This window comes from Schistocerca nitens, chromosome 10, assembly GCF_023898315.1.
Source record: "Schistocerca nitens isolate TAMUIC-IGC-003100 chromosome 10, iqSchNite1.1, whole genome shotgun sequence".
NCBI lineage: Eukaryota > Metazoa > Arthropoda > Insecta > Orthoptera > Acrididae > Schistocerca > Schistocerca nitens.
In genome coordinates, this window is record NC_064623.1 from 35,241,071 (window position 1) to 35,264,706 (window position 23,636).

Here is a 23,636-nt window from a genome sequence, read left to right on the forward strand (position 1 = left end):
AATCCCAAAGAAAGCAGGTGTTGACAGATGTGAAAATAACCGAACTATCACTTTAATAAGTCACAGCTGCAAAATGCTGACGCGAATTCTTTATAGACGAATGGAAAAACTGGTAGAAGTCGACCTCGGGGAAGATCAGTTTGGATTCCGTAGAAATGTTGGAACACGTGAGGCAATACTGACCTCACGACTTATCTTAGAAGAAAGATTAAGGAAAGGCAAACCTACGTTTCTAGCATTTGTAGACTTAGAGAAAGCTTTTGACAATGTTGACTGGAATACTCTCATTCCAATTCTAAAGGTGGCAGGGGTAAAATACAGGGCGCGAAAGGCTATTTACAAGTTGTACAGAAACCAGATGGCAATTATAAGAGTCGAGGGACACAAAAGGGAAACAGTGGTTGGGAAGGGAGTGAGACAGGGTTTTAGCCTCTCCCCGATGTTATTCAATCTGTATATTGAGCAAGCAGTAAAGGAAACAAAAGAAAAGTTCGGAGTAGGCATTAAAATCCACGGAGAAGAAATAAAAACTTTGAGGTTCGCCGATGCCATTGTAATTCTATCAGAGACAGCATAGGACTTGGAAGAGCAGTTGAACGGAATGGACAGTGTCTTGAAAGGAGGATATAAGATGAACATCAACAAAACAAAAAGAGGATAATGGAATGTAGTCAAATTAAGTCGGGTGATGCTGAGGGAATTAGATTAGGAAATGAGACACTTAAAGTAGTAAAGGAGTTTTGCTATTTGGGGAGCAAAATAACTGATACTGGTCGAAGTAGAGAGGATATAAAACGTAGACTGGCAATGACAAGGAAAGCGTTTCTGAAGAAGAGAAATTTGTTAACATCGAGTATAGATTTAAGTGTCAGGAAGTGAAACATGGACGATAAATAGTTTCGACAGGAAGAAAATAGAAGCTTTCGAAATGTGGTGCTACAGAAGAACGCTGAAGATTAGATGGGTAGATCACGTTACTAATGAGGAGGTATTGAATACAATAGGGGAGAAGAGGAGTTTGTGGCACAACTTGACAAGAAGAAGGGACCGGTTGGTAGGGCATCTTCTGAGGCATCAAGGGATCACAAATTTAGCATTGGAGGTCAGTGTGGAGGGTAAAAACCGTAGAGGGAGACCAAGAGATGAATACATTAAGCAGATTCAGAAGGATGTAGGTTGCAGTAGGTACTCGGAGATGAAGAAGCTTGCACAGAATAGAGTAGAATGGAGAGCTGCACCAAACCAGTCTCAGGACTGAAGACCACAACAACAACAACATACCTCGAGACTAATATCTGAGATCAAATAGACACCCTAGGCGAGAGCATGCCAAAATCTTGTAGAACTGTCTCTAGAAAGTCTCTTCGTGTTTGCTGCCGGATCCCAAAATAAACTTGACTCGATATTTCGGCGGTTCAACTGGTCTCCATCTTCAGGAGAATGCTGCTTCTGCTGATGATTCCCACTGAGAACTGACGCTAGGCTGCAAATTGACGTCCTATATAGGCCACCGTTCAGTACACGGCGCATGCGCCACCCATCACGGTTGCTGCCCCCCAAGACAGGGAGGTGGCGCCGCCCTTGGTGGAACACTGCTGGCCGCGATATATCGCACTCAGGGTTGCACCCAAGAACGTTCAATTTCGATGCGAGACAATAGGATTCCACGTCTTGCTAAGAGGGAGCCCATTGTCTCTTTTGATTAAGGGGGGAGGACGTCAAACGGACCGACTTCGAGAAGGAGAGGCAACACAGGACATTTTAATTTGCACTGTCTATACTTTTACAAATAAATTCATAAAACTATGTCAGCATGACCAGGAAGGATTCAGAATTCACACTCATAGCAGTGAAAGTTCAAAAACACGAAAAAATAATGTTTTTTAAACGTGAAATTTCATACTTTTTTTCACTTATTGTTGGCTTCATTTGTTGCTATAGGTACACTTTTCTTCATAAGTAAGGGAGATTCTTCGATGAATTTTGCACAGCTTGCAAACCGTACTGACAGGTGTATGAAACTCTTGAATTTATGGAAAAATGAATGGGCTGTTACATTTTAAACTTTGTGTTTAGAGAAAACTCGAATTTCATAATTATCTCAATTTTTACCACAGTTTTTAACAGATTTGGGAAATTCTAGAGTTTCATACACCTGTAAGTATGGTTTGTATTATGTGAAAAATTCATCGAAGAATCTCTCTTACTTACGAAGGAAAGTGTACCTACAGGAACAAACGCAGCCAATACCAAGTGAAAAAATGATGAAATTTCACATGAAAAAAAAATGTTTTGTTATGTTTTGGAACTTCCTCTGCTGTGAGTGTGAAACCTGAATCCTTCCTGGTCATGTTAACAAAGCTTTATGAATTTATTTGTAAAAGTATAGACAGTGTAAATTAAAATGTCCTGTGGTGCCTCTCCTGTTCCAAGTCGGCCCGTTTGGCGTCCTACCCCCCTTAAATTATCCGCCAACCTAATTTCAATCGCCTCTTTATAGACGCTGTTCCAAAAACCGGAAATGTTGGCAACTACGACAGTTTCATCAAATTTCACACTGTGTCCCTCATTTAGGCAGTGTTCTGCTACTACCGATTTTACTGCCTCGTATGACGGCGATGTTCCACACACCTGTCATGCACTGTGTGAGTCGAACGGCCAATGTAAGCCTTTCCACATTGACACGGAATTTTGTACACACCAGGTTTCCTAAGCCCCAAATCATCTTTCACATGAAACCTCCCCTTACAAAAATTTATGAATGATTGTGCTGATAAACCCCCTTACGTTATTTGATTTTCAAACTTATTCTGATCAACACTAAAATGACACACAATATTTTTAGCGCAACGCAATCTGACTTTCAATAATACCTACAAAAGAATTGCCCTTACTAACAATAACCTATACCTTTCATGAATCACTTACCTCACAAAAATCTTCGTTACTCGAACTACTGCAATACAGCGAGCGCCAATACTGCCAGCTAAATAAAAGATTCAAACTACTGAAGTCACTAACTACTGATAGGCATAGTTGGAAAATTAAGGATTTTGATACAGAACAAACAATGTTGTTGTTGTTGTTGTGGTCTTCAGTCCTGAGACTGGTTTGATGCAGCTCTCCATGCGACTCTATCCTGTGCAAGCTTCTTCATCTCCCCGTACCTACTGCAACCTACATCCTTCTGTATCTGTTTAGTGTATTCATCTCTTGGTCTCCCTCTACGATTTTTACCCTCTACGCTGCCCTCCAATACTAAATTGGTGATCCCCTGATGCCTCAGAACATGTCCTACCAACCGATCCCTTCTTCTAGTCAAGTTGTGCCACAAACTTCTCTTCTCCCCAATCCTATTCAATACTTCCTCATTAGTTATGTGATCTACCCATCTAATCTTCAGCATTCTTCTGTAGCACCACATTTCGAAAGCTTCTATTCTCTTCTTGTCCAAACTATTTATCGTCCATGTTTCACTTCCATACATGGCTACACTCCATACAAATACTTTCAGAAATGACTTCCTGACACTTAAATCTATACTCGATGTTAACAAATTTCTCTTCTTCAGAAACGCTTTCCTTGCCATTGCCAGTCTACATTTTATATCCTCTCTACTTCGACCATCATCAGTTATTTTGCTCCCCAAATAGCAAAACTCCTTTACTACTTTAAGTGTCTCATTTCCTAATCTAATACCCTCAGCATCACCCGACTTAATTCGACTACATTCCATTATCCTCGTTTTGCTTTTGTTGATGTTCATCTTATATCCTCGTTTCAAGACACTGTCCATTCCATTCAACTGCTCTTCCAAGTCCTTTGCTGTCTCTGACAGAATTACAATGCCATCGGCGAACCTCAAATTTTAAATATTTCTTCTCCATGGATTTTAATACCTACTCCGAATTTTTCTTTTGTTTCCTTTACTGCTTGCTCAATATACAGATTGAATAACATCGGGGAGAGGCTACAACCCTGTCTTACTCCCTTCTCAACCATTGCTTCCCTTTCATGTCCCTCGACTCTTATAACTGCCATCTGGTTTCTGTACAAATTGTAAATAGCCTTTCGCACCCTGTATTTTACCCCTGACACCTTTAGAATTTGAAAGAGAGTATTCCAGTCAACATTGTCAAAAGCTTTCTCTAAGTCTACAAATGCTAGAAACGTAGGTTTGCCTTTCCTTAATCTTTCTTCTAAGATAAGTCGTGAGGTCAGTATTGCCTCACGTGTTCCAACATTTCTACGGAATCCAAACTGATCTTCCCCGAGGTCGACTTCTACCAGTTTTTCCATTCGTCTATAAAAAATTCGCGTCAGCATTTTGCAGCTGTGGCTTATTAAATTGATTGTTCCGTAATTTTCACATCTGTCAACACCTGCTTTCTTTGGGATTGGAATTATTCTTCTTGAAGTCTGAGGGTATTTCGCCTGTTTCATACATCTTGCTCACCAGATGGTAGAGTTTTTTCAGGAGTGGCTCTCCCAAGGCCGTCGGTAGTTCCAATGGAATGTTGTCTACTCCGGGGGCCTTGTTTCGACTCAGGTCTTTCAGTGCTCTGTCAAACTCTTCACGCAGTATTGCATCTCCCATTTCATCTTCATCTACATCCTTTTCCATTTCCATAATATTGTCCTCAAGCACATCGCCCTTGTATAGACCCTCTATATACACCTTCCACCTTTCTGCTTCCCTTCTTTGCTTAGAACTGGGTTTCCATCTGAGCTCTTGATGTTCATACAAGTGGCTCTCTTTTCTCCAAAGGTCTCTTTAATTTTCCTGTATGCAGTATCTATCTTACCCCTAGTGAGATAAGCCTCTACATCCTTACATTTGTCCTCTAACCATCCCTGCTTAGCCATTTTGCACTTCCTGTCGATCTCATTTTTGAGACGTTTGTATTCCTTTTTGCCTGCTTCATTTACTGCATTTTTATATTTTCTCCTTTCATCAATTAAATTCAATATTTCTTCTGTTACCCAAGGATTTCTACTAGCCCTCGTCTTTTTACCTACTTGATCCTCTGCTGCCATCACTACTGCATCTCTGAAATCTACCCATTCTTCTTCTACTGTATTTCTTTCCCCCATTCCTGTCAATTGTTCCCTAATGCTCTCCCTGAAACTCTGTAAAACCTCTGGTTCTTTCAGTTTATCCAGGTCCCATCTCCTTAAATTCCCACCTTTTTGCAGTTTCTTCAGTTTTAATCTACAGGTCATAACCAATAGATTGTGGTCAGAGTCCACATCTGCCCCTGGAAATGTCTTACAATTTAAAACCTGGTTCCTAAATCTCTGTCTTACCATTATATAATCTATCTGATACCTTTTAGTATCTCCAGGGTTCTTCCATGTATACAACCATACAACCTTCTTTCGTGATTCTTAAACCAAGTGTTAGCTATGATTATGTTGTGCTCTGTGCAAAATTCTACCAGGCGGCTTCCTCTTTCATTTCTTAGCCCCAATCCATATTCACCTACATGTATTTACCTTGTATTCACCTTAATAGTGTCATAATATATATATATCAGTTCATGACATCCAGTCTTACAAATTTACTGTCTCTGATGGACACACGTCCAGATAGTCTGCTCTCAAAATACCAGCCACAGATTGCACACAGCACAGCCAGTGATTTTCATACAGAGCGCTACGTGGCGTTACCAATATAAAAACCTAAACAGCCTACTGACACCTAAACAGCCTACTTACACACAGAGCCGAGTAGTGCCCTAATCTTAGAAGCTGGACGGAACACACTCTAATGTGTGTGCTTAAATGAGGGACACAGTATGAAATTTGATGAAACTGTCGTAGTTGTCAACATTTCCCGTTTTTGGAACAGTGTCTATAAAGAGGCGATTAAAAATAAGGTTGGCGGATAATTTAATCAACAGTGACAATGGGTTCCCTCTTAGCAAGACGAGGAATCCTGTATTGTCTCGCATCGAAATTGAACCTTCTTCGGTGCAGCCTGAGTGCGATATATCGCTGCCAGCAGTGTTCCACTAAGGGAGGCGCCGCCTCCCTGTATTGGAGGGTAACAACCGTGATGGGCGGCGCATGCGCTGTCTACTGAACGGTGGCCTACACAGACGTCGATTTGCAGCGTGGCGTCAGTTCTCAGCGGGACTCATCAGCAGAAGCAGCATTCTCCTGAAGATGGCGATGAGTTAGATGGCCGAAATATCGAGTCAAGTTGGTTTTAGGATCCGGCAGCAAACCCGAAGGGACTTTCAAGACTTATTACGCCGGGAAAGCGTATATAATCAGAACTGACTCTAGCCTTGACGATGCCATCAATCCGCGCGAGGAAGAGGATCCAACAGGTTTCAGATACGCTACAGCCAGCTGAGGCCGTTCCCTGATGTTTTGAACCCTTAGAGGCACCGAACTGCAGGGGCGTTGAGTGGTATGTTTCAGCCGCTTTTCCAATTACTCCCAGAGATCGTCGATGGCATTAGATCAGGTGATACTGTATGTCAGTCGAGGTGAGATAGGGTACTTGAGTGTTTGTCAAACCAGCAACGTATTCCGCTTTTCTCATCTTGCAAAAAGGGACGCCATATCTCCCACGGGAAAGTGCTTGAGAAGCAATAATTGTGACCTGGTAGTCAGGGGAAGGCAGGATTCGGTTACGATTGTGGACGGGGCCATAGTCAGTCATTATTGGTTGCCCTTTACAGTAACACAAAATCTGTTTTATATCAGCAATTCCCGAGTCAACAATAAATTAAAAAATACCACACGTAATTAATGAAAGAATAAACAACAGTGTAAATAATAGTGTTTTCAGTGAGTTAGAATTTATCAAATCACCATTAAATACAGATACAACAGATAATGATTTGAAAGCAAGCCACTGTGATCTGCACAGAAGGCCTTACTCGCCATGAATGGCAATAAATTAAGAATTGTTTAAAACTCGCTGCAATTTGCAAATTGCAGGTATTGAAATATTAAAGGCAAGTCGCCACAAAAACAGCAGACGGCATCAGACGCCAAGAATGGCAGTAATTAAGGTTTTAAGACTTACTGCTAAAATACAAATACCGAATTAGAATTTTAAAGCATATCACCACAATCACGGATGAATGCCTTACACGCTAGGAACGGCAATATTACAAAAAAATTGAAACCTGCTGTAAAACAGCAAATAGCAAAAATTAAAAAAAAGAAACAAGCAACTGATCCAGACGGTGCTCCAGGAATCAAACTCTGAGGAGGTCCGGCAACAAACACTTTCGCGAGCGATAAGATAGCCAGACAAGAGTTGCATGCACTTTACGAGATGGTAACTCACACTGGTGGCAGTCTAACGAATGACTATGATAATCTTGCTGAAGCTACCTGACGTCCGATAAATCAAATGCAACGATGGAACAATACGCAAAAGCCGGAACCGGCGGTGTGCACTACGACGAGAACAGTGTGTTTAGAGCGCCCAGAACGAGAAAGGAATCACTACCACCAGTGTAGAAGAATCACCAACCGGCCTACAATCAAGAAAGCTGTCATAGCTACACGCTCTACCGGACAGCAGCGGCAAGGCGAGGAAATGTACGCTGCCGTTACATACACTAACCGGCTGGGCAGGTAACTAGGGCGTTAGAGGCCACCACACAAGAAAAATTGCCGTTGGTTGAACTTAACAAATTGTAAGAGGTTGAACGCAGTAAATAGTAATAAGAAGTCGAGGAAAGCTAATCAGATCCGCCTTCCCAAAGCAGTCCACTCGCTGCTCTTCGTCTCGCCGACGCTAAGAGCAGCAACACGAATTCAAGTCACTGGAGAATCGCGAGATGTCACAATGGTGGAGGTTTCTCTACTTGGAATGAAATGCACTCATCTTAAAGCTTGCTGGATCCGGTTTACGACGAAGTCGTGCACTCTGATGACCACAACCCTTCCATCCGGCAGTCTACATCTACATCTACATTTATACTCCGGTAGCCACCCAACGGTGTGTGGCGGAGGGCACTTCACGTGCAACTGTCATTACCTCCCTTTCCTGTTCCAGTCACGTAGGGTTCGCGGGAAGAACGACTGCCGGAAAGCCTCCGTGCGCGCTCGAATCTCTCTAATTTTACATTCGTGATCTCGGCAGGTATAAGTAGGGGGAAGCAATATATTCGATACCTCATCCAGAAACGCACCCTCTCGAAACCTGGACAGCAAGTTACACCGCGATGCAGAGCGCCTCTCTTGCAGAGTCTGCCACTTGAGTTTGCTAAACATGTCCGTAACGCTATCACGCTCACCAAATAACCCTGTGACGAAACGCGCCGCTCTTCTTTGGATCTTGTCTATCTCCTCTGTCAACCCGACCTGGTACGGATCCCACACTGTTGAGAAATACTCAGGTATAGGTCGAACGAGTGTTTTGTAAGCCACCTCCTTTGTTGATGGACTACATTTTCTAAGGACTCTCCCAATGAATCTAAACGTGGCACCCGGCTTACCAACAATAATTTTTTTTTAATGATCATTCCACTTCAAATCGTTCCGCACGCATACTCCCAGGTATTTTACAGAAGTAACTGCTACCAGTGTTTGTTCCGCTATCATATAAAATAAAGGATCCTTCTTTTTATGTATTCGCAATACATTACATTTGTCTATGTTATGGGTCAGTTGCCACTCCCGCACCAAGTGCCTATCCGCTGCAGATCTTCCTGCATTTTGCTGCAATTTTCTAATGCTGCAACTTCTCTGTATACTACAGCATCATCCGTGAAAAGCCGCATGGAACTTCCGACATTATCTACTAGGTCATTTATATATATTGTGAAATGTCCATGCGTACCGCCAGCGGCCACAGCGTGTTCTGGCACTGCACGGACCTAGATCCTCCTGAGTACCAAACTCGCCCACTCACACGACCCGGGAAAACAAGTCGCCCCAAATATAGGGCTCAATAATAAAACGGAGGTAATCAAGAACAGCTGTTTATTCGGAGCACAGTAGAGAAATTTAATAACAAAGGAAAAATTCTCTTCAACAAAAAACTATTACAACTTCTGATACAGGCCCGGAACATTGCATAAACGTAGAGAGACATGAAGACTGTGCCACTGATAGTCGCTAAAGACAGAGCTGAGCGTTCGGCATTGTTGGCCGACAGGTACGTCTCGCGGTGTCGATGGAATGTCGTTGGTCCCACTGTGACGGCTTCCGACCGGGCTCTGACTGGTGGGCTGCTAAGAACCGGCGCAGTAACTGGCCCGGAGCTCCGGTGCAGCTGACTGCCGACTTGTTGGCTTGCGCCGGGCTGTATACCCGGGACACGGAAGATCCAGTTCCGCACATGTGACATGCCCGAGGAAATAGGTCCCTGGCTCGGAGGACCTCTGGCGACGATTTTCTTGCCGCCTGTCGTCCTTGTTCGACGCTGGCCGGGGAGGCTACGCCTTGCACGTATGCAACCCCGTAATGCTTCAGTGTCTAAGGGGTTGTCGGTCTCTTTAGGCGAACGTAGGGTACATGGCAGCATATTCGTCATTAACATGTAGGAGGTAGAACGCCTTCCGTAGAATGTGTAAGTAGCGTAAAGCGCACTTTGAATGTATCCCAATGGCTGAAAGAGCCACGCGCGCTTTTAATAAGAAAATGCTATCAGACATTGAAATCAGCGTAAAAGATTTGGTCGCCACCAACGCTAGCCACACAACAAATAAGAGGTTGCGCTGAGTTGGATAATTACTTAATTTATTCATAAGAAAACTCACAAAAGTACATTCATAGTGAAGTAAGTGATAAAAATGGAATATAATTACTAATATGATCCACGCATTGTACTGGTCAATCAAATATTGAATAAAGTAAAGAGTGCGTGAATACTGTGCATAAGGCAGCTTGCAGCAACATTGCTGAAAACAAAATCTATTCCAGAGCATTTGTTTTAAATAAGAATAACTAATTATTGGACCTGTGCACATGGAAACACTATGGATGGGCTAACAAGGAAAACAACTCGGTAAATGGCGTAGTTAACTGAGACGTAGCATCGGTACACTGGATAACATTGGAGGCAAAATTATTTATTCCTTAAAACACTGATGTAATGCATCTATAGACTGCTGTTGCCTGGTAACTAAGTACAATTGCTTGTGAAACGCCATACGTTTGACAACAGACTCGTGTGCCCACGTGGTACGTGGGCACACAATTTCTACGTACTGTCGCCATATTTTAGTAATGTCACACCACGCATCACGAACAATTAATATCTTACAGACGACACATTTGAACAGACAAAGGATAATGGCAGAGGGCCAACGAAGTCTAATAGTAACCCATGTGAATGGTTTCCACTGCGCATAAAGTAATGAGACAAAGAAAATTCACAAAGAAGCAAAAATTGCCAAGACTCGGAAAAGATTAGAATGCGTACACATGCGTATCACTAGCAGTCGAAATGGCAAGCATCTTATCCGCATGGTTGAGACGGATGGTGCAGCCACGTCTCGATCACTGAGTCAACAGATGGGGACGTTTGCAAGACAGCAACCATCTGCACGAACAGTTCGACGACGTTTGCAGCAGCATGGACTATCAGCTCGAAGACCATGGCTGCGGTTACCCTTGACTCTGCATAGAGACAGGAGCGCCTGCGATGGTGTACTCGACGACGAACCTGGATGCACGAATGGCAAAAAGTCATTTTTTCGGATGAACCCAGGTTCTGTTTACAGCATCATGATGGTCGCATCCGTGTTTTGCGACATCGTGGTGAACGCACAATGGAAGCGTGTATTCGTCATCGCCATACTGGCGTATCACCCGGCGTGATGGTATGGGGTGTCATTGGTTACACGTCTCGGCCACCTCTTGTTCGCATTGACGGCACTTTGAACAGTGGACGTTACATTTCAGATGTGTTACGACCCGTGGCTCTACCCTTCATTCGATCCCTGCGAAACCCTACATTTCAGCAGGATAATGCACGAACGCATGTTGCAGGTCCTGTACAGGCCTTTCTGGAAACAAGCGTCAACTTTAGGTTACAATATCTCCGGATGTAATTAACATTTTACAATGCAACAAACGGCACTGATTACGTATTTGTTTATATGTTCAGATGTACTAACAAAAAAACGTAGGTTTTTGTTAAAAACACACTGCCGTGATTTTTGTATGGTTTGTATTAAACAATTACACTAGCCCCTCTCCTCACGTTCGGTCTGTGGAATCGGTTCGTCAGTATTTGATGTGGTTTACGAAATATATCCAGCGGTAACGTTAGGTGACTGAGCCTATATATATATATATATATATATATATATATATATATATATATATATATATATATATATATATAAACCTATTTTATTGCCTGCCCCATCGAGCTTGTCCCGATGGGCATGCCCCTGACACTGGGCAGGCCAGGATGTTATTCGCTGCAGGTTCCTAATACTAATTTCCTAACCTAATTCCTACTAACTAGTTCTAACCTAAGTCCATTCCGGTGCTTCGTCTATTCCGTGATATTATTCCCCACTCCCCCTAGTCCCGCACGTGGCGGATTCCAGACTACTAAGGTCGGCCTATCCACTCGCAGGCGGTATAGGAGTAGGGCGCGTGTTTGGTGTTAGAATATCTCCAGTTTTACTTTAATTTGTGTTAATTTATTTCTCTCAGGTATACCTTTAACACTTTTCGTGATACCTTGTCTACTAGTTTGTTAAGAGTTTGAAAAGTGTCTTGTTGTCTTATGAGGTAGTATGCGTCATGGTCAGGTAGTTGGTCACGTACTGTGGAAGCAAAAGGGGACACTCGTAAATCCCATGATCGGCAGTACCCTCCAGTTCACCACATTCACACGCGGGTGTGGCCCTTTTCCCGAACCGACATGAGTATGTCGGGCATGGCCCATCTCCAGTGAGAAAATGGATCAGCCCTCTGGTGGGTTCAAAGTATTTCATTTTTAATCGTTCCCTAATGTTCGGAATAAGTTCATATGTCCTACGTCCTGTTTCAACCGTCTCCCATATTTCTTGCCACAGTTGTTCAACCCTTTGCCGAATCTCACCCTTGTCCCTAGCCGCAGTGCCTAAAATTTCCTCTATCTTCGTAACATTTCCTTTCTTGACCCAGAACCACGCAGCCTGCTCTCTAATTTTGGTGTCCAAGGGGCAGAGCCCCATTATCACCAATGAAGCTCCCCCTGGTGATGTCCTGTAAGCCCTCACAGACTGTCACACCTCAACAGCCATGCATCTCACCAGCATGCAGCACACCTCGAGATATAGTCTTTTTTATGGAGGCTTGTACCATCCTCGTGATCCGGGGAAATTAAACCAAGATCCCCATTCCCTGTGAGACACAACGTTCAACCACTCCACTGCCATGGTGGTCGCTGAAGCATTCCCTGGAGCTTACGGTGACAGGGGACTGCCGGCGCTTACCAGTCCCCAGCTCAGAAATCCCGGGATCGCCAACCCATACCCAGCAAACGAATGTGGAGCCCCTGAATCACGGTTGCCAACAAGCAAATTACTGAGAATACACAATCTCTTAATAAGTCATTTCTAAACAGCGCTTTCCAAAATCCACAATATGGCGATAATGATCCTCATGTACTAGGGCATGTTCTTGTCCTGTGACATTCTTTGGAGCACAGGCATTGTCGTACAGGGTGTCCGAAAAGTCTTTCCCTGACTACATAAATTCATAACTCAGGCTAGAAGTAAGATACAAATACGAAACTGGTGTCTAATTGTTTATAAACTATCAAAGTTTTTCACACATCAGTAAACTTCCACATGAGCACCCTTGGTAGCACGTAGCACATCTAGGCGATATTCAGTTTCCCTACACACATTAGCCAACATCACTGGAGGGATCGATTCAAAGACTGTAGTTATCCATTGCCGCAGGGTTTCAAGATCTGGTGCACGTGTTCGGTAGACCTCGTCCTTGACATAACCCCATAAAAAGATGTCTAATGGGGTTATGTTAGGTGAGCGTGGAGGCCAAACCGTTGACCCATCAGGATCAATTCATCGCCCAGGGAAGGTCATATCGAGATAGGCACGGACGTCCAAACCCCAATGAGGCGGTGCACCGTCTTGCTGAAACAAGACATCGGGGTGATACTGGAGCAGCTGAGGAACAGCATACAGTTGCAACATGTCCAGATACACTGCAGCGAAGAAGAATGGCCCGATAATTCGATCGTGCAATAGCGCGCACCAAACATTCACCTTTGGACTGCCTCTGGTGCACTCCATGACCTCGCCAGGGGCTTGTGAACCTCAAATGCGCACATTATAGCGATTCACTATTCCACTGACAAAAAAGGTCGCTTCGTCGGAAAAGTCAGTTCGTCTGAGATAACCATCATCGTCCTCAATACGTGATAGCATTTCGACCGCAAAGTCATATCGACGTGTACTGTCATTGGGCAACAAGGCCTGAACGATTTGCACTTTGTATGCACGAAACAATAAACGTTTGAGTAAAATGTCACGGAGAGATCTTTTTGGCATCTGTAATTCACGTGAGGCCCTGCGCATCGATTTCTTCGGACTTCGCAGAAAAGACTGCCTTACGGCTTCCACCCTGTCTGCTGAGGTCTTGGTCGACCAGGTCAGCAACCGAACCTGGGCACCTGTAAAAGGAAAACATTAAAATTTGTGAAAGGACAAGTTGGGTTTATCTTTAACAATTCTGTTCCACAAAATACTGGGATGTGCTGAAAAACAGTGTCTCCGAATTTTTTATGTGAAAATTCGTAAGGCTTTTTGAATAAAAGAAAATTTAGTAACATGCTTCATCTTTATTCTTCATGTCTGTATATTTCTTTCTCTACGTACTCGCTTTGGCAATGGCCTTGCCGCAGTGGATACACCGGTTCCCGTGAGATCCCCGAAGTTAAGCGCTGTCGGGCGTGGACGGCACTTGGATGGGTGACCATCCAGTCTGCCATGCGCTGTTGCCATTTTTCGGGGTGCACTCAGCCTCGTGATGCCAACTGAGGAGCTACTCGACCGAATAGTAGCGGCTTCGGTCAAGAATACCACCGTAACGACCGGGAGAGCAGTGTGCTGACCCCACGTCCCTCCTATCCGCATCTTTCACTGAGGATGACATGGCGGTCGGATGGTCCCGGTAGGCCACTCGTGGCCTGAAGACGGAGTGCTTTTTTTACTACGTACTCGCCTTGGGAACGAGCACATTTCTCTCCACGAGGGACCAGTTTGGTGTTACCGTCGCGAAAGTGTTCAACTTTTTGAAATAGATGAATATACGATGCGTGTTTTTTAAGTAAGTACCGTTTTGAAATTAAAAATAAAGACGTGCAAAGATATCTCAATAATTTTATTTTTACGTCAAAGCGTGTACCTTAATCTACGCACTGACGCCATTACAGTCTGATTCTTCCTTGTGTACGTTGTGTACTGAGTGTTTAAGATGCCTCCGATAATCGTGAGTCCCGCCGACTGTGAAGTACGGGCTGTTATAACATTTCTTAGTGCTGAAGGCCTAAAAGCGATCGATATTCATCGTGAGATCTGCGCAGTTTACGGAGACAACATTATGAGTCATGGAATGGTAAGAAAGTGTGTGAGAGCATTTAAAGATGGCCGCACAAATGTGAATGATGAAGAACGGAGTGGGCGTCCTTCGGTCGTTAATGAAATTTTAGTGCAGGAAGTGGACTATGAGGTGAGAGAAAACAGGCGCTTTAGGCCTACGATTTCGTCGTTGCGGGATGACTTTCCTAATGTTTCTCGTAGTGTTTCGTATAGCACTGTGACCGAGCACTTGAATTGCCGAAAATTATGCACACGTTGCGTACCGAAAATTTTGACGGATGTGCACAAAACCAAACGTTTAGACAGTGTATTGACTTTCCTTGAGCGGTACTGCAACGACGGTGATGATTTCTTAAGCCAAATTGTTAGGGGCGATGGAACGTGGGTGGCCTACGTCACACCGGAATCAAAGCAACAGTCCATGGAAATTGAGCAAGGGCATCGTTTTGCTGCAAGACAACGCCCGTCCGCACGTGGCGAATCAGACCAAAGATCTCATCACATCTTTTCGATGGGAAACTCTAGATCATCCTCCGTACAGCCCCGATCTTGCTCCCAGTGACTACCATCTGTTCCTGCACTTGACCTCGGCGGTCAGCGTCTTCAAGACGATGACGAAGTCAAAACAGTGGTGATGCAGTGGTTAACAAGTCGGGCGGCAGACTTCTATGACGAGGGTATTCAAAAACTGGTACAAAGTTATAACAAGTGCCTCAATATTGACGGAAATTATGTAGAAAGGTATATTAAGGTACAGGCTTTCATGTAGAAATAAAATAATTGAGATATCTTAGCACGTCTTTTTTTAATTTCAAAACGGTATTTACATAAAAAAACGCACCTCGTAGGATGGCGCAAAGACTGTATGGAGGATGAACGACGAGAGCGAACTCGAGGCGCTGGATCGCTTCAGCGTTCAAGTGTGGTCTGTTAGGAGAGGGTGCCCTGTGTCTGGACGATCTCTTAGAATTCGAAACACGATTACAGCACTCTGCTTCTCACGCACTGATGAAGTTACGTCACACACCGCCGTCTTACACCCTACAGTTGTGAGCCCTCTAGCGTCAGAGGGCTGCAAATGTGTGGACGTGAAGCGCAAAGATGAAGAATGTTTTATTTTCTTTGCGTTGAGAGTTTCACATTAACAATCCGGAGGCATCACTTTTAAGCATGCTGCAACGTCGTGTTTACGTGCAAACCGGTGACAAGTGACAGAGGGTTTGCAAGATATTACTGATCAACAGTTTAACCCAAAGGGTACAGTATTTACGCAAAAATTTTGTACAAGTGTCTCTTATTCACAAGTCAGAAAATACATTACACAATACCTCTCTAATTGAATTAGGTGCAAACAAGAACTTCTTATAACTTCTCTACTAACTGTAAGCGCTTCAAATAATAAAAGGTAAAATCAGTTTCATTTAACGAGGACACTTGAAAAATAAAGGTGAAATAAGTTTCTTTTGAACAGGATACACAAGTAAAAAAAAATATATTACACAAATCCTTTCTGATTGAATTACTTGCAAACAAGAGCTTCTTATAACTTCTATACTAACTGTAACAACTTCAATAATAAAAGGTAAACTCAGCTTCATTTGACAAAGGGCACTTGAATAATAAAGGTGAAGTAAGTTTCTTTTAAATAGGTCACCTGGGCAATCGCAATACGACAATTCACATAATTTCCGATTTCCGCTTCCCATCATGTATTTCTCTTTAACATATATATAAGTTCAACTCTCGCTGCACATAAGGTATAATTCAGAACACTAGTCTCCTTCCTTTATGGTTTTGAAGGTAAATACACTACTGGCCATTAAAATTGCTACACCAAGAAGAAATGAAGATGATAAACTGGCATACATTGGACAAATATATTATACTAAAACTGACATGTGATTACATTTTCACGCAATTTGGGTGCATAGATCTTGAGATATCAGTACCAGAACAACCACCTCTGGCCGTAATAACGGCCTTGATACATCTGGGCATTGAGTCAAACAGAGTTTGGATGGCGTGTACAGGTACAGCTGCCCATGCAGTATCAACACGATACCACAGTTCATCAAGAGTAGTGACTGGCATATTCTGACGAGCCAGTTGCTAGGCCTCCATTGACCAACCGTTTTCAATTGGTGAGAGATCTGGAGAATGTGCTGGCCAGGGCAGCAGTCGAACATTTTCTGTATCCAGAAAGGCCCGTACAGGACATGCAACATGCGGTCGTGCATTATCCTGCTGAAATGTAGGGTTTCACAGGATCAAATATAGGTAGAGCCACGGGTCGTAACACATCTGAAATGTAACGTCCACTGTTCAAAGTGCCGTCAATGCGAACAAGGGGTGAGCGAGACGTGTAACCAATGGCACCCCATACCATCACGCCGTGTGATACGCCAGTATGGCGATGACGAATACACGCTTCCAATGTGCGTTCACTGCGATGTCATGATTCCGTAAACAGAACCTGGAGTCATCCGAAAAAATGACGTTTTGCCATTCGTGCACCCAGGTTCGTCGTCGAGTACACCATCGCAGGCGCTCCTGTCTGTGATGCAGCGTCCAGGGTAGCCGCAGCAATGGTCTCCGAGCTGATAGTCCAGGCTGCTTCAAACATCGCCGAACTTTCGTGCAGATGGTTGTTTTCTTGCCAACGTCCCCATCTGTTGACTCAGGGATCGAGACGTGGCTGCACGATCCGTTACAGCAATGCGGATAAGATGCCCGCCATCTCCGCTGCTACTGATACGAGGCCGTTGGGATCCAGCACGGCGTTCCGTATTACCCTCCTGAACCCACCGATTCCATATTTTGCTAACAGTCATTCGATCTCGACCAACGCGAGCAGCAATGCCGCGATATGATAAATCGCAATCGTGATAGGCTACAATGCGACCTTTATCAAAGTCGGAAACGTGATGGTACGCATTTTTCCTCCTTACACGAGACATCACAACAACGTTTCACCAGGCAACGCCGGTCAACTGCTGTTTGTGTATGAGAAGTCGGTTGGAAACTTTTCTCATGGCAGCACGTTATAGGTGTCGCCACCGGCACCAACCTTGTGTGAATACTCTGAAAAGCTAATCATTTGCATATCACAGCATCTTCTCCTGTCGGTTGAATTTCGCGTCTGTAGCACGTCATCTTCGTGTTGTAGCAATTTTAATGGCCAGTAGTGTATATAAGGAGTATAGCAAACGGAACAGGCGCCTTGGTGTCCCAATGCAGAGGAAACTTAACTGAATGCAAGATCCCCACTCACTGCCACCCGAAGAACTCAGTGGCCGCCGTATCGGTTGCCATTTTCCCCGCGGCCAAAAGAACCTCTCGTTCCCTCTGGTATTGGTCGGCCAAGGCGTCGTGCTCTGGACATCGATTTAAACACGGACTAGGTGGCCGCTGTAGTGCTGAACAGAAAAGCACAAACACACAGCCACAGTGAAAAGAAACAATGTTAACAGCCCCCAGAATATATTAAGATAAAATTCTGCCAAGAGAGATCACATCAAGACAAAGGCAAATTAAAAATGGTTGAAAGCATTAACTGTAGACTTCAAATTTTAAAAATTTGTAAAACTGCCCCAGCACAAACAGACTAGTTTTAAAAGGGCAACGATAAGACAAGGCATAATATTATTACACCAGTACGACGCAGTTCCAATACAATATTGACACTCATAAGAAAGAAGCTAGTGAAAACACGGGTAAGTCCGAATGTAAAACTAGAAAGCTTGAATGTCTACTTCTTCAATAGACAGCTGCGTGGTACATAATTCAACCCCAATAGCCGAAATGAATAACACATTGCTCAGCGTCCTGTGTGGAAGACCATGACCCAGTCACGCCTCAAGAACTTGCAGTAACAGGCCCGCATCCGCATTCCGAGCCACATACACCGGTCAAATGCAGCTAACTCCACGCAAACACTAGTTTCACTCTCTGAGCTGCGACTCGTACCGGCCGTTCCGAAGCCAAAACCCAGTCTTCCCGCCACCTCACCAGCACCACCACCGGCCAACGAGGCAAAGATAAGAAACGTCAGGGGGAAACGATCGATCCGGGTGAATCGAACGGAGAAAGCAACTGGCACCGGCACCTCCCCACGTATCACATCCCCTCTTACAATCAAATTTCAGGATTTCATTTGTTACACCAGCTGACTGCGTTTTATTTTTAAAGGTCTAACATCACGGAGTGGAACGTGGAAACGCTGACCTCGGACGATCAGAGGGGTCCTGTCCTCTCCAAATTACTGCGCACCCTTCAGCACGTCACAAAAGCCATAAGCCTGGGCAAAATATGTGCCGGGCGCCATAAATGGAATTTTCTCGAGCGCCACATGAACAAAACAGGTGAGATACATGCGATTGCAGTCTTTCTGGGCGTATTCCACTGATGAATTATGCTCGGGTTATCAGCCGAGTGGTGGCGTCGTCTTGTCGCAACGTTTCAATGAGTTTCAAACCCTTCTGGCGAAGATGGGAGGGAGTTGACACACTTCGCCACAAGATGAACGATACGAAACTCATTGAAACGTTGCCACAAGACGACGCCACCACTCGGCTGAAAACCCGAGGCGAATTCATCAGCAAAACAGGTGAGTCTTTCTTTGTAAGTAAGTTCTTTGTGAATGCAGGTTTTCTCGGTGAATTTCAGTGGCGAAACTTTTCGAGGTATCAACCGAATCGCGGCACCTTCGCTGGAAGATGACGAGTTAGAAATTCGCAATGTGCGAAAACTTCATCTAGTATGGTATCCATGGCCCGCTCGCTTGGCCGTGCGGTCTAACGCACTGTTTTCCGGGCAGGAAGGAGCGCCTGGTCCTGGCACGAATCCGCCCGGAGGATTTGTGTCGAGGTCCGGTGAACCGGCCAGTCTGTGGATAGTTTTTAGGCGGTTTTCCATCCGCCTCGGAGAATGCGGGCTGGTTCCCCTTATTCCGCGATTGCTGCGCAAACAAGTTCTCCGCGTACGCTTACACCACCATTACTCTACCACGGAAACATTGGGGTTACACTCGTCTGGTGTGAGACGTTCCCTGGGGGATCCACCGGGGGCCGAACCGCACAATAACTCTGGGTTCGGTGTGGGGCGGCGGAGGGGTGAAGTGGACTGCGGTAGTCGTCGTGGCGTTGTGGACCACTGCGGCTGCAGCGAAGACGGAGCCTCTCCGTCGTTTCTAGGTCCCCGGTTAACATACAATACAATACATACAATGGTATCCATACATATTATAAAAAACTATGTGTAACTGTACGCATGTACACTGATCAGGCAGAACATTATGACCATATACTTAATAGCCAGTGTGTCCACATTGGCACGGATAAAAGCCGCAACGCGCCGTGACATGGAAGCAATGATGCCTTGGTAGGTCTCTGGAGGGAGTTGACACACATCTGCACACACAAGTCACCTAATTCCCGTAATTTTCGGGAAAATGGGGGGGGGGGGCGATGAAATCTGACGCCACATTCAGTCATATCCCAGACGTGTTCCATTGGGTTGAGATCTGGCGAGCTGGGGGACAGAACATCAATTATAACTCGCCACTGTATTCCTCAAACCACTCCATCACACTCCTCGTCTTGTGGCATGGCGCATTATCTTGTTGAAAAATGTCACTGGCGTCATGAAGGGGTGTACGTGGTATTTCTTGTATTCTCCAACAGTTTATTGAACGTAACTTCTTCTGCAATACAATAGCTAGCTGTACAATAGATGTAGGCGTCCGTCGATCTAGCCGGAGATGTGGTTCCTCTCGGTCGGCTGGTACTTCGATCGGCGGTGCAGTACAGCGGCTTCGGTGATATCTTCTCGGAGACTCCGCTATAGCGGTTGCCATTAGCAGCTGACGAAGACTGGTCTGCCTTCGACCGGCCGGGCCTATATACTGAGCTGGAGCCAATAGAAACCCGGTTTAGAAATCCGTGGCTGGATATGTCGCGGCGACCTCTGCAAGGAAAGGTTCCTATTAATCGACTCGAATCTTCGGCGTGTTTCCTGATGTCTTCGCCTGTTTGGCTATTGGTTTGTTTCCCTCATAGCGTGGCTGTTATGCGGTGCTGCCTGCCATATAGGGGAACCCGATGGCAGACGGTACAGTATTGAACCAGCCTACGATACTTCTTGGCTACCATGGCGCCTTACACGAGCACCAGTGGGTGCCCATGTCAATGTTTCCGAGAGCATAATGGAATGGCCACCAACTTGTCTCTGCCCAGCAGTACAGGTGTCAGGAAGCTGTTCCTCTGGTAGACGAAGGATTCGCGCCCTCCTGTCGACATGATGAAGGAGGTATGCCGGCCGGAGTGGCCGTGCGCTACAGTATGAAAGCGGGCGACCGCTACGGTCGCAGGTTCGAATTCTGCCTCAGGCATGGATGTGTGTGATGTCCTTAGGTTAGTTAGGTTTAATTAGTTCTAAGTTCTAGGTGACTGATGACCTCAGAAGTTAAGTCGCATAGTGCTCCTTGAACCATTTGAAGGAGGTATCGGGGTTCATCAGCCCATGCAAAGCTCTGCCACTGTGCTAACGAACAGTGCCGATGGTCACGTGCCCATTTCAGTCGTAGTCGTCTACGTTGTGTTGTTAACATCGGCACATCCATGGGTCGCTGGCTGTGGACGGCCATCGATAGAAGTGGTCGCTGCACTGTACTCTGCCCAGCATGAAAGTCTGATGTTAGTTCCGTCACAGTTCGCCGACTGTTCTGTTTTACCAGTCCGCCCAGCCTACGACAGCCGACATCTGTAATGAGGGGTGGCAGCCCAACCCGACGACGTCTGGACGTGGTTTCATCTTGGATTCGACACGTATTGAAGACACTCCCCACAGAACTCCTCGAAAAGCATACAAGTCGTGCAATTTCCGAAATGCTCCTACAGAGACTCCTGCACATCACCATGTGGCCTCGGTCAAACTGATATAGGTCGGGCGCCTTCCCCATTCAACACACAGACAGCAGGCTCACTGATAGTACATGCGCCAAGCGTGTGTCTAACTAGCAGTCATTCCTCGTCAGGTGTCACTGATACGCTACTGGCCATTAAAATTGCTATACCAAGAAAAAATGCAGATGGTAAACGGGTATTCATTGGACAAATATATTACACAAGAACTGACATGTGATTACATTTTCACGCAATTTGGGTGCATAGATCCTGAGAAATCAGTACCCAGAACAACCACCTCTGGCCGTAATAACGGCCTTGATACGCCTGGGCATTGAGTCAAACAGAGCTTGGATGGCGTGTACAGCTTCACCACGATACCACAGTTCTTCAAGAACAGTGACTGGCGTATTGTGACGAGCCAGTTGCTCAGCCACCATTGACCAGACGTTTTCAATTGGTGTGAGAAATGTACTGGCCAGGGCAGCAGTCGAACATTTTCTGTATCTAGAAAGGCCCGTACAGGACCTGCAACATGCGGTCAGCATTATCCTGCTGAAATTGAGGGTTTCGCAGTGATCGAATGAAGGGTAGAGCTGCGGGTAGTAACACATCTGAAATTTAACGTCTACTGTTCAAAGTGACGTCAATGGGAACAAGAGGTAACCGAGACGTGTAACCAATGGCACCCCATACCATCACGCCGGGTGATACGCCAGTATGGCGATGACGAACACACGCTTCCATTGTGCATTCACCGCAATGTCGCCAAACACGGACGCGACCATCATGATGCTGTAAATAGAACCTGGATTCATACGAAAAAATTACGTTTTGCCATTCGTAACGCGGGTCGTCGTTGAGTAAACCATCGCAGGCGCTCCTGTCTGTGATGCAACGTCAAGGGCAACCGGAGCCGTGGTCTCCGAGCCAATAGTCCATGCTGCTGCAAACGTCGTCGAACTGTTCATGCAGATAATTGTTGTCTTGCAAACGTCCCCATTTCTTGACTTAGGGATCGAGACGTGGTTGCACGATCCGTTACAGCCGTGCAGGTAAGATGCCTGTCATCTCGACTGCTAGTGATACGAGGCCGTTGGGATCCAGAACGGCGTTCCGTATTACCCTCCTGAACCCACCGATTCAATTATCTGCTAACAGTCATTGGATCTCGACCAACGCGAGCAGCAATGTCGCGATACGATAAACCGCAATCGCGGAAGGCTACAATCCGATCTTTGTCGAAGTCGGAAACGTGACGCTAATTTCTCCTCCTAGCAAGAGGCATCACAATAACGTATCAACAGGCAACGGTGGTCAGCTGCTGTTTGTGTATGAGAAATCGGTTGGAAACTTTCCTCATGTCAGCACGCCGTAAGTGTCACCACGGGCGCCAAACTTGTGTGAATACTCTGAAAAGCTAATCAATTGCATATCACAGCATCTTCCTCCTGTCGGTTAAATTTCGCGACTGTTGCACGTCATCTTCGTGGTGAAGGAATTTTAATGCGTACTAGTGTATATTCTTGAAGGGAATGGCGGACCCATTTTCAAACAGGCGATGAGTTAGTTTGAGCCAAGCGTAGTTCCTTCCTTATACTGTGGTTGCGTTCTTTATTTTTGTTAGGGTTTGCCTATTTGCCTTATATAAATTTTAGTTCCCGTTCTTTTGGCTGTGAGGTGGAATTTTGATCCATACTGAGGAAAAAATCTCCCTAAAAACTTCAGTTAGGTTATTTATATATTTAAATATTCTACACTCCTGCAAATGGAAAAAAGAACACATTGACACCGGTGTGTCAGACCCACCATACTTGCTCCGGACACTGCGAGAGGGCTGTACAAGCAATGATCACACGCACGGCACAGCGGACACACCAGGAACCGCGGTGTTGGCCGTCGAATGGCGCTAGCTGCGCAGCATTTGTGCGCCGCCTCCAGTGGTGTCGCGACAGGCGTGAATGGAGGGACGAATGGAGACGTGTCGTCTTCAGCGATGAGAGTCGCTTCTGCCTTGGTGCCAATGATGGTCGTATGCGTGTTTGGCGCCGTGCAGGTGAGCGCCACAATCAGGACTGCATACGACCGAGGCACACAGGGCCAACACCCGGCATCATGGTGTGGGGAGCGATCTCCTACACTGGCCGTACACCACTGGTGATCGTCGAGGGGACACTGAATAGTGCAC

General features: G+C 45.3%; 1 protein-coding gene across 2 annotated transcripts in view; it reads left to right on the forward strand.

Annotated features, from left to right (window-relative positions):
• Positions 1 to 23,636, forward strand: part of LOC126210629 (uncharacterized) — a 186,270-nt gene that overhangs the window by 102,691 nt on the left and 59,943 nt on the right. Inside the window, exon 3 of one of the 2 annotated variants that reach the window (XM_049939932.1) lies at positions 18,735 to 18,907. The exons of the other annotated variant lie outside the window; for it this stretch is intronic. Coding sequence (XP_049795889.1) covers positions 18,735 to 18,907 — 173 coding nt within the window. The remainder of the gene's footprint in view (positions 1 to 18,734; positions 18,908 to 23,636) is intronic. 2 annotated transcript variants of the gene reach the window in all.